Below are 11,905 nucleotides of genomic sequence, written 5' to 3'. Positions count from 1 at the left end.
TGCACAGAGTCTGCGGGCACACAGGCAGAGCCAGGTCCCCTGCAGCTCCGAAGACTGGGCGTCCCCGGCCAGGCCAGCCAGCCAGGTGGGGGCGGGGGTGGTGTGTGTGCAGCTTGCACGAGGGGGAGGGCGGGATAGGTGAAGACATGTGCCAATCACCGAGTCAGCAAAAGGCTACCTGCTCTGGCCAGTAAGGAAGCAGGGTCAGAAACCGGGCAGGCTGCTTTCCTCTTTGGGGGAAAAAAATTCAAATGAAATCATTAGTGCACATTTTTTGTTGTGATCTTTCTCTGCAGAATCCAAGGCAACAGAGAACAGCCCCTGGCTCCCATGGGTGACGCAGAACTGGACATTCACACAAACACACACGTGTGTGGCCACCTTGTGTTTGCTTCCTGAACCAGATCAAAGATGCGTCCCTAAGTCCGCGGGAGGGTGTGGCACTGGACGAAAGGCAGGGGTGACTTGTTGTAAGGCGAGGCTACCCAGAACCACCAGCTCCGCTTTGGTTACAGCTGTCACAGAAACGCCAGGGAACGGCTTCTTGAGGAGTCCCATCCACAACAGTCAGATGTCCCCTGTCACTCTTTCCCAGGACGGATGTGCCCTGCTTCCTCCAAATAAAGTGCAGATGGTCAAAGGACGCTGGCCTATCATCTGCCAGTCTCAGCGACGGGAACTAAGGAAAACAGCAAGATGCCCCTCTGGTATACATATATCTCTCTATATTCTTTTTTTTTTAATAAAACCACAAATATAGAACTTTTAAACCGACGTCTCAGACTGCAAGCGGAGGACAAATTTGTGAGATTTGGGGTCTACGAACTCTTCTGAGAGCACGATGAATGGAATTTTCTTCACATTGATGACGAGGCTGAAGTCCAAGCATTTCAGGACGAAAACGAGCCCGTCCCGCAACCCATTCGTCACGGCCTCATCACTGACGAGCCTCCACTGCGTGGACAGCCAGCGCTCCTTGTCGTACTGCAGCGTGGGGCCCGCGCTGAGGTAACGTTCTAGAAAGGCCTGAAACGACAGGAGATGGGGCTTAGCGGGGAGACACCCTGCTCCCAGGGCAGCACTCCTGTCTGCTCTTGCACCTGTGGAGAAGGTTTCCCAATAAACCAAGACACAGTGCAGCTCATCGCACCGAACTCCCATCGGATCCTCACGGTCGAGTCACTGTCCAGGAGGGAAGACCTCCTGGACTTCCTTGCCCCACCCCCGCCACCATCACCCTCCGATTTCCAGCCAGAGGGTGCAGATGGCAGGAAGCACCCAGGCCAGGAAGGGGGTGCTGGGACCAATCTCTGCCCGGAAGCCGTGGGATCCCAGGGTACAGCCTCAGGCATGTGCCCGGCCTGCACCTGTTTGCAGTGGGCCTCCTCCTGCACCAAGAGCAGAGGGTGAGGGCCAGCTGGTGCTCCACCGCTGGCCAGCCGCGTGAGTCTGGACAGGCCAGCTGACCCCCCGCCGAAGGTCGAGAGAAGGGCACCGCACTCACAGGCCCGCTGTGACGGCGAAGCAGCTCACTAACCCCCTAACGGCACGAGGCGACCACCAATGAGTGTCAGCGGTAGTCGCTCTGTGTTGGCTCAAGTGTGCACACGGACCCCACGTTCCCTGGCCGGACTGCGCAGCGCCACTCTGCTGAGCTTCCCTGGGTTCCCTGATGCTCCCCCACTGTCCCCCGTGAAGCTCCTCCTGCTGGATGTCACCTTCAGCAAACTCCTCCTGGCCGTTTACACCCTCTCAAACCGCACCCTGAACTCTAAAAAGGATAAACATGCCTCCTCTAAATGCCTGTGTTTGCTGGCAGGACTGCCGTGCGACATTTCATGTTCTGAAAAATCACTGACTTGTCCGGGCCCCACGCTCACTGGACTCCCCTGGAAGGCAGTGCTGTTTCATAAATTTGCATTTCCACTGCACCTGGCACTAGAAGCGCGACAGCATGGGTATTATTATATCAATAGATACACTGATGTAGCTGTGAGAAAGGACGAGCCGGTGACACAGACAGCAAACGCTGAGACACATCACTCGGGTCCTCGACACAGGCCCAGGGCAGTTTCTAATTGCGCCCCCAGCACCCACCCCTCACCACTGCCGTGAGGGGCGTGTCGTCTCGGATCTGTGAGCACCTGTTCTAAGTACCGCTGCGCCTCTGGTATAACACAGACTTCTAATATAAAAATAGCTCTTACGAATCACAAGAAAAACAATTCAACAATGAGAGAAATAAAATTAAGATAATTTATAGAAGAATCAAAAGAACATTAACCTATGAAAGATATTCTATCACATCAAAAATTAAAGAACTATGAATTCAAATAATAAAAACATCTGTCCTTCTCTTAGATGGGCAATGATTAAAAAGAACGGTAACACCCAACGCTGTCAAGTGTGGGAGGGAAATAAACAGCCTCATCCCACCCAGAGGCAAAGTGTCCAATGGCTACGCCCCTTTGAAGGACAACTTGGCAGATCTATGCCACTGATCCAGCCGTTCCTGGCCTGGAAATGCATCCTTCAGAACCACTTGCACAAATGCACAAAAACATACGTAAAAGAGATAGCCACAGCAACACTGTTTAGACCAGGAGTTGGCAAGCTTTTCTCTAAACGTAAATATTTTCAGCTTTGCAAGCTGCACTCTGTCACAGCTACTGAACTCAGCCTGCTCGGACAGAAAGCAGCCGCAGAAAATATGTAAATAAAAGGGCGTGGCTGCGTTGGGATCATACTGATTAACAAAAACAGCCAACTCCTGGGTTTAGATTCATAAAAGATCTTAATCCAAAAGTGTATCAACGGACAATCAGGTAAGCAGTCACGGCATTCAGTAGAGGGAGGTGCAGCTATTGGAGGGAGTTCGATCTGTCTGATAGAGATCGGGGGTCTGACGTTGAAAGACGGCCGAGAGCGTGCTGACTAACATACATATAAATGATACCGTTTCTGCTTTCCCCCTTCCTGCTTTAAACACACGCATGCACACAAGCACACCCCCCAGTCCGGTCGGTATGCACTGTTCGCGCTAGGGGAATGGACCTTCACTCTGTACATTTCCCTATTCCTTAATGTTTGGACTTGTCTACAGAGATTATTATTTTTAATTCAGAAGAGGACACATTTTTTAAATGAAAAAGAAAGCCATTGGGACATGTGACAAAATCTTGAAAAAGGAGAACAGCCTCCCATGGCGGTACAGTCTCTCACTTGGCACACGCTGACACGCCGTACTTGCTCCCAGCCGCCGCATTCAAGCCTTTTTGCGTCTGCTGTTTGTAACTGAATATTCTTCCGTGTTCGGCAGGTGCTAGGTAGACCATAATTTGTAAGCTGCTGTTCTAGTTTTAAGTTATTTTGTTTGGAGTTATTACAGATTATTTTGCAAAAGTCACCTGCATGTATATTCATGCGTATCTGTGATTATGCTGAGTACTTTTTTTAGGAGAGTCAAAGAACGTGGAAACCTTATAGCTTTTTTACTGAATATTTCTGTATTGTTTCCCTGAGGATTGTTACTGGTTGGCAACAATGTAACCAGCAGTAGTACCTGTATGCACAGGACATTGCAGGGACACAGGTCCTTATACTAACAACAGCAGCTCCCAAATGTTACATGTGTATTCCATGCCAACCTCTTACTCAGAGTCACATTGCCATATTTAACATAATTCTCACACAACAACCCTATCAGGTAGATACTATCGTTATCCCCATTTTATAAAAGAGAAAACAAATATAGAGTAACTTATGCAAAGTCATAAACCAATTAAGCGGTAGAGGCAGGACTTGAACCCACTTCTGTCTGAAGAGAGCTCACTTGCTAAACCCTTACACTATTTTGTCTCCCTGGCCACCTCCCTCCATTAGATATGTGACTGTTTCTTGTAGTAGCCCGAAAAGTGTGCCCATACCATAATCTAAAAGACTGTTCAGTAAAACTAACTCTGCAACATCCGAAACGCCTAACCAAGTGATGGCTCTCTTCTACCACTAACGATAAAAGCCATTTATTGGGTCCTTACCACGTACAGGCACTGTTCTAAGCACCTCAGATGAAAGAACGCCTCACAACAACCCAGTGAAGTGGTTATCAGTATTATCCCCAATTTACAGATGCGGAAACTGAGGCACAGAGGCGTTAAGCTGCTGGCCCCAGGTTTCCCGGCTAGTTGGTGGAGGAGCAAGGTTAGAATGAGTCATCTTGGCTCCGGAACCCCCGAGCAACCCTAACGGCTACCTGTGCTGTCTCTACGTGAGAGTCTCTCCTGTGCTTGAATCTGGAGGCCTTCAAGGGTGCATCTACACACCAACTGGACCCAAATACTGAAATAAGTGAGAATCATGAATTCTTATTAGTTGTCATTTCAAAGAAGCCTGTGCTTTGGCCACTCCTGGCCACCCCCCCCCCAACGGGACCAGAGGCTGGGTGGCACGCCGCACCTTCGGGGTCATGCTGTTGGTGATGCAGAAGGCCAGGTGCTGCAGGATGCTCTCCATGCTGTGATAGTGCTGCTGGCGCGTGGTGCGCAGGTACTTCTGCAGGGCCCGGGCCATGGACGGGAAGATGGCCTGGGCGGCCTCCCTGGGGTCCATCACCTCCCCAGGGGCCTTCTGCTGCTCCTCGGCCTGGAGGCGCTGGATGTGGATGAAGGCTTCCTCCACCGCAACCACTAGCCTGGGGGCGGGAAACCCAGGCGTCAGGACGGGATGTGGGGACCGAATCACCACGACCTGGAAGGACTCCTGCCCACCTGTCATGCCCCCGCCTGCCACCGGCTCCCCCTAGGCCCCCATCCTTAAGCGGTCACTCCAGGAGGCTGGAGGGGAGGAAGAGAGGGAAAAAGAAACAAACACAAAAATAACACGTGGAATGAGGGCTCTGGGGGTGAGGAGAACAGAGGCCTGGGACTTGGAGACGACCTCTGTCCTCAATCTGGCTACCGATGTGCTCGGAGACTTGCCTCATCCCAACAAGGAAGGGCTAGACGAAGCGAGTGCTCAGGCCCCTCAGCCCTCTCAGCCCTGCACGGCGGCTGGTGGTGCTGAAGCCGCCTGACAGAGGACCAGAGCTGTCTCCCCGCCGACCCAGCGCCGCACCAGCACACGTGAGGGAAACCACCTCCGTCCGCTTTGGTCCGGAGGATCAGATCTTGAAAACCGGCATGGGCCTAGGGCTGCGGGACGGGGCCCCTCAAAGTGTGGGCTATGGGCCAGCCGCTCAGCCTCAGCTGGGAATTTGTAAGAAATGCCAATTCTTGGGCCCAAGTCCAGACCTCCTGGATCGGAAGTGGCCTTTGTGGGCGGGGGTCTGTTATAAGGAGACCCGTGGTGCTGCTCACACATATGGAAGTTCGAGAAACACTACAGCGAGATCCACTCCAAAGGCTCGGGCAGGTCACGTTCATAAAATGAAATTTCATTCTAGTTATTAAAGAAAGAAAAAAGGTCCACCACAGCTGGGGCTGCTGTCAGGGGACAAGATACCTTGCTCTCCGCTTCTTCACCCGCCGCTCGTGTTCCGCCTCTTCATAGTACAGCTCGTTGTGGCTCGAGTCCCTGCGGCGAGCCGCGGCGGCGATCATGGCCCGGGACTGGCCAGTGGCGTTGTTACTGGGGCCTTTGGGGGCAAGGACAGCGGAGGAAGAAGAGTTTTAATGCCGTGGGGCCATGGAACGGGGCAGAACACTAGTACCGCAGTCTGCCGGGACCGTCCACCCATCCCCCGTGAAGTACAGACATGGGTCCCAAAGGTGACTCCCCACGAGCGTGGTCGGTCCCCCTGCTTCTCATTTGATATGCTCACAAGAGGCAGGAAATCTCCCCAAAGCCCGACAGGATCCGTGCAAGCAGCAAAAGGACTCAGAAGGAGACGAAGAATGCAGGGCAACTGAAACGCTGGCCAAAAACAACACAGACTGTGGAGACGCGACTTACCACCTGCCTCAGAGAGGCTCGAAGTGGCCCTCAGGGCAGCCGAACATCGCGTTTCACCCACGAGAGCGAGCGAGCGAGAACGAGGGGGACGGGAGAACGAGGACAGAGCACAAGCCAAGTCCAGGGACACAGTGACACTGAGCACACACAGGAAAACGCGCTGCTAGAATGTCACGGCGGCCACAACTTTTAGAGAAAAGTCCCAGTGCCTGAGAACTTGCAAAATGGCCCATGTGTTAACACAGACTTAGAAGCCCCGGTCTGCCTGCCTTGACCGCGGCCCACCTTGACCTTTCAGAGAGACGAGGCAGACCTCACGCCTTCTCATGTTTCACCTACTTGGCACGGGACCTGGTGTCACTGGCGAAATCGGCCAGTCCTTCAGGATTCATGCGAGAGTGCACATCTCATTAGCCAAAAATAATAATGAAATAAAATTTGAAAATGCGGAGGATATTACATCATTGCCAAAACTGATACCATCTATAAATCACCAGACCTGCTAACAACATGGTCCTCTTGCAGGGTTTGCAAAGCTCTCGCCTTGACCCAAGCTGCCCAGCAAGAAATGACACCGCGTCCTGTTTCTTGCACTTAACCATCTGATAGCCCGAAACAGCTCTGACGTCCCAGCCTGGCCTCTGGCCTCCCGCCACCCACTCAACTCCAGCTTCTAGCCAGGGCTGAGAAACGCCCGTAAATAAGTGTCTCACCAGATGCCTGAACTACGAAGTATACAGTCTCTAGGGATCTGGGGTGGCTGAGTCTTGGGGTACATTATCTACATTTTGAAAAGCAGCCCTTTCCTAATAGCTTTCGATATAAGACGTTCCCAGCAGGAGGCAGGGAATACACACATCACTATTGTTTTCCATCATAAAATCCCCAAATGAATGAACCTCCCACAGATGTAGACCATAAATCAACATTCCTCTGAAAATGTTTGCCTGCGTGTGAGGGAGAGCGAGAGCAGAAGCGAGAGAGAGAGAGGGAGAGAGAGAGAGACACTGTCCTGAAATGAGGATGAACCACGGCAAACACAGAGAGGAGGCAGAACGAGATGGGCCGGGAATCTTCCTGCAGGGTTGAAGCTACATAGCGTCCCAGCTCCCCCTACACGCACCAGAGACACCGTTCCAAGGCACCTACCATCCACGTTGTAGACCTTCAGCCCTGCCATGTGCTTGGCTGCTCGGAATTTGGAGGCTGTTAGGAGGTTGGGGTTATAGATGGTGAAATCTTTATAGTAATTTTCCAGAACCACCAATGCTGCTCGCTGGATACTGAAAAAAGGGGGCAGGGGGTGAGATGCAAAATTAATGCAAAGCTTTTTCACTGAATAAGCAAGTCTTAAGTGAAAAAAAAAAAAAATCCTCTTTGGAAGTCCGGTAAAATGACTTCCACAGGAGGCCGCTGGGTTTCACCACCCCTGTGTCTCCAGGGTTAAAAGTGAAACTAAGTCCTCTGGTTAAGCGGCTGCGGTGCCCTCTCTCCCCGGCCATGCCATGAGCTACACCCCACCCGGCCAGTCATTGAGAAAGGAGTTAAGTTATACCTTAGATTTGTTTAGGCCACACAGAACTTTCCTCTGTCCCCCAGTTAACAAACAAAAAGGGGGACAGAGGAACCCCAAGTGGTCAAGACACTCTCAGATGGCTGCAGAGCTCCTGCGTGAGAGACCACAGTACGGATCCAGGGTCCCCAGGTGCCCGTGCAGTGTCCCCCGCCACCCGCAGCATCCCAGGGCCCCACCCGGGGCGGGAAGCACTTGGAAGAGGCTGCTGCAGACATGAGTTAACCCTGATTCCTCCTCCCCACTACCCCAGGCCAGCTGGTTCGCCCCAATGTCCTGCGATCTGTAACTGACCACCTGCTTGGCCCCGGGAGAACAGGGCAGGAGTGGAGAAGAGGTGATGCCAACGGGGACTACGAGGGTGGTGAGGGAGGGCACCCATACTCAGCAGTGGCAGCAAAAGAACACGCTGCTCCCAGCCTCAGGTGCAGGCAGGTTTTACCCACCTCCCCGCCTTCCACCCCGGCAGCCACTCAAGGGAAGAGACTTGAAGTTCACACATCTGTGACCCGCCCAACAGCGCCTGTGTCCCAAACAGAAGGGCTGGGACTCCATTCTGCATGCACACCCCCCCCCCCCAGCTTCCTCCCCCGTGACGGGTGGCCTCTGTGGGACAGTGTCCGCACTGACACCCACCGCCACCACGCTGACCTCCACTTGTTTGTGTCTTGCCCTTTATGTTTCCTTCCCAGGTCCCTTCTAAGTGGATGGGCTCAAAGGACTGTTTATGACAGCTCCGGTGCCAGGCGGCGCCCCACAGCTCTCTGAGTGGCTCAGGGATCCTCCCTTGACACAAGACAGTGCTGTCCCTAACCTTTCTGCTGGACACTGCCAACCCCACCTTCAAGTCCTCCTCTTGGGACTCTGCCCCCAGAGTTTAACACGGAGTCTAAAAACGATCTCCAAGTCAGTCAGCTAACATCCTCCTCAACAGCAGAGTCTGGCAAAGCTTTCTTCCCTGCACCCCACCAGTGACCGGCGACCTGCACTCAGCCGGTGTCTAGTATGCACCTAGATACACACACTCCGGCGAGACCAGCCTCGTACCACGGCTGTATTAGATTGCTAAGGCTAAGAGCAAGTCCACGTTTTGAAAGCCTTAGTCATTCAGTTACTTGGCTGCTCACTCATCACTTTCACATTTTAAGTGCCTCCCTCTGCCGAGTCCGGGGAATGCCAAAATAAGATGGAAGGAGCTTGTCCTTAACCGAGTCCTTGGAATGAAGTCCTGTGACAACCAGTGGGAACACACAAAGGGGACACAGAGGAAGCACAGAGGGAGCTGACTGCAGGACTCGGGTAGGTGCTGGGCAGCTCCCCGAGGTGGGGACGTGGTCCTTGAGGTTTGTGTGCCACAGAAGTCCTCTGGTGCCGACGCCCCGTGGATCTCGGGCTCAGCACGGCCCCACCTCCTCCTGGCCTGTCTCTGGTGTCTCCGAAGGGGGCCAGTGCTTCCTCCCCTCGCATTCCACCCACAGGCTAACCACTGCCGCTCCTCGATGGTGCACGTACAAACCCTCCCTCCCTGCACCTACGCAGCCTCCTGCCCCCGTGCACGGGTTCTCCAGAGTTCCTGGGCTGGGGGAGACCAGGAGCCCTCCACACAGAAATAAGTCTGCTCGAGACAGACACACTGGGGTGCAAATATCCCACCCCACACTTCTGTCCTGACGTGGAAACATCTCTAGGAGCCTGGATATCAGCAGGCAAGTATTCCCCTGATCAAAATGTAAAAATTAACTCAGAGGTTATCCTCAGGCCAGGATATCCTCAGGGTTTGTTTTGAAGATAAAACAAACCCTCTGTGGCTGCGGGTTTGGCTTTTCCGTTCAGCCAGGCCACGAGGAGGGGCCCAGGGGACCCCACGAACTCAGCCCAGGCCTGCGAGGCAGGCGAGGAGAGGCGAGGCGAGGCTGGATGGCAGCCTGGTGGCCGTTTCCCAGCTCTCCACCCCGAAACCACGGACACTGCACTCTGCTGCCCCAGGAGGCGTCTGTCCTGCAGGAGGCCCACGGCTGGGGCGCACACCGTCAGCCTGTCACCGTCCAGCACGCACAGCCCGCCTCACGCCAAAGCCCCAGGGGTCCCAGGAGCACTCAAGGGCAGGGCAGGTAACCTGGGACAGGAGCCTCTGACGTCACCTGCGTGGACCTCACAGTCCTCCACAAGCCCAAGAGCTTTCACTCAGAAAAACCCAACTGGGGGAAAGTTCAGACGGTGCTCTCTTCCTCCAGTACCGTGTCACCTCAGCAGAGGTTCCAGAAGGCCCAGAATGGCCCAGTTGCCCCGGAAGCAGCTGTGGACCTGGCCAGCCCCCAGGCTGACCAGCAAGCGTGGGAGCTGAGGGACTTCCACGGGGCAAGTCTGGAAAAGCCCCCAAGAACGGCAGCCCGCCTTCGCCCAAGAAAACGTCTGGGCCACCCTCGTCGTATCAGATATTGGGGTGTGAGAAGCTCCACAGAACTGAAGCCAACACAGAACTGAAATGCTTGACTCAAATGAAATGGTTGGGAGGTCTGGCCTGAACCCCACAATGCCTCTCTTCACCTTGTTAAAGAGCGTGAACTACGTAACAGAGGATGCAAGTCTTGCTGGTGACTCAGAGAGATCCCTACGAGCATCAGTGTCGAGCCAGGCCACGTGTGGGGCTCGGGGAGGAGGTCAGACCCCATGGGAGGTGGGGGGGTGCTGCCCCACACCCCACACAGCAGGGCGGTCTGAGTCACAAGGCTGCCGCACCTCCTTCCCGCACCCTCCCTTACTGGGGGCTATCGATGTCACCGCTCTGCTGCCCGCCGGCCGCCTCTGGCACTCAGCTCGGTTCTCACACACCCTCAGCCTGGGTGTAAGTAGGGAGCATGGGCTTCCAGGGCCCCCCCGGGAAGGGCTCTGCTCCAGCTAAGTGATACCTGCTGTAGCACAGGTATCTGATGCTATTTTAATCCAAAGCCAAAGATCTCTTTCCTTTCTGTTCTGGCTTCTGATTCATGCTCTGGATCGGTTGAGTTTGTTACATAACTGGCTTTAGGTTAAAAGTAACATTTGAATGTGTTATTTGGCTTCCCAGTAAAAGAAAGAACAATTCAGCGCCTACAGAGGGGTCATCCTGCAGGACACGTCGGCATCAGCCCAAGTCACAGCCCCACAGTGCCAGGGGGCCAGACCCCTCTCCTCAGCCAGTGTCAAGGTCAGCATCTTCCTGCTTCTATTCTTTGGCCAGAGCAGGACCGACTTCTTTTAGGAAGTGTTCTCCAACTCACCAGCGCTCAGTGACCCGTCCCCAAACTCACAGCACCAACAGCCGCCCCCTGTCGTCAGTGACGCCCTGAAGTGAGCTAGTCTCCTCCTCATCCAGTCTGTGAGTCCCCGCAGACAAGGGACGCCTCCGTTGACTTCCCCACAGGAACGTAATCCCTACGGGCTCAACGTGCTCTTTTAGGAACAGGATCCATCCTGAGTGTCTGTTTCATAAAACCATGGAGTTTCAGTGGCAAAAGGAATCTCAGAGATGAACAAAAGTAAACCCTTCAACTGGTCCCAGTCTCAGCCAGCTCACCTCTGGGGAAGGACGGGGCAGGCAAACCCCAGGTGGTGAGAAACCTGCCATCTCTCTTATCATTGTCACAGTCAGAGAGAAGGCAGACGTCTTGTCCTGTGTTATAGACAGGCAGAGTCTGATGCCCCTGCTGGGGATAGGGCCCCACCGAAATCCACGGGCGTGGAGCACTCTCCCAAGATAGAGACCTCTGAGCTCAGTGAATTCCAGGTTGCAGGCACCCTCCTGCGCTGCCATCCCGGGAACTACCCGGGGCACACACCACACAGATGGGTGGGACAATACACAAAACCCAAATGCAGGAATCCCAGACACGCATGTGAAAAGACAACATAGGAATAGTGGACCATTCCACTCTGCTCAGTCCAGGCTGGTCCGAACTTGAACTCATGGAAGAGTCCGCGCAGCAATGGGTCAGCACCAGTGTCTGCAGGAATTCGACAGCCACTCCCAAGTGGGAAACACAACCGGTGCCCAGGTGGCCTTCCTGCTGATTTTCTTTTCAGGACAAAGAGGGTGGCATGTGAAATGCTGTGGCCTGTGGTGGCAAATCAGCCACAATAGCACTTCCAGTGCCACCGACAACTGTTACATGTAGCCATGGCAACGGGGAGCGGGGCTCACCCCTGTGCTCTATTTCTTGAACACGCTTGGAGAGAAACAATTCCAAAGACGGTTCAAATGTTAGTTCATAAAAATCTCTAAACACGTTTTGACAGCTAGATCCTGAAAATAAAAACAAGAGCAAATGAACGGCCTCTCCCCACGCTCCGTGCGTGACTGCTGTGGAGAAGGTATGCACCGTGCAAATGGCCCTGGCTTTGGCC

The 11,905-nt window shown here is 53.9% G+C and overlaps 1 protein-coding gene across 2 annotated transcripts in view; it reads right to left on the bottom strand.

Moving 5' to 3' along the window:
- Nucleotides 1-712: 712 nt before the first annotated feature.
- Nucleotides 713-11,905, bottom strand: part of VANGL1 (VANGL planar cell polarity protein 1) — a 50,597-nt gene continuing 39,404 nt past the window's right edge. For both annotated transcript variants that reach the window (XM_053915107.1, XM_024570441.4), the window contains exons 5-8: nt 7,099-7,232; nt 5,500-5,632; nt 4,456-4,690; nt 713-1,026 (exon numbers count right to left, since the gene is read on the bottom strand). In XM_053915107.1, coding sequence (XP_053771082.1) covers nt 766-1,026; nt 4,456-4,690; nt 5,500-5,632; nt 7,099-7,232 — 763 coding nt within the window. In that variant the 3' untranslated portion in view covers nt 713-765. The remainder of the gene's footprint in view (nt 1,027-4,455; nt 4,691-5,499; nt 5,633-7,098; nt 7,233-11,905) is intronic.

The sequence above is a fragment of the Desmodus rotundus genome, chromosome 12, assembly GCF_022682495.2.
Source record: "Desmodus rotundus isolate HL8 chromosome 12, HLdesRot8A.1, whole genome shotgun sequence".
NCBI lineage: Eukaryota > Metazoa > Chordata > Mammalia > Chiroptera > Phyllostomidae > Desmodus > Desmodus rotundus.
The sequence above is the reverse complement of the archived record's forward strand: the minus strand, read 5'-3'. Positions and strand labels throughout refer to the sequence as shown.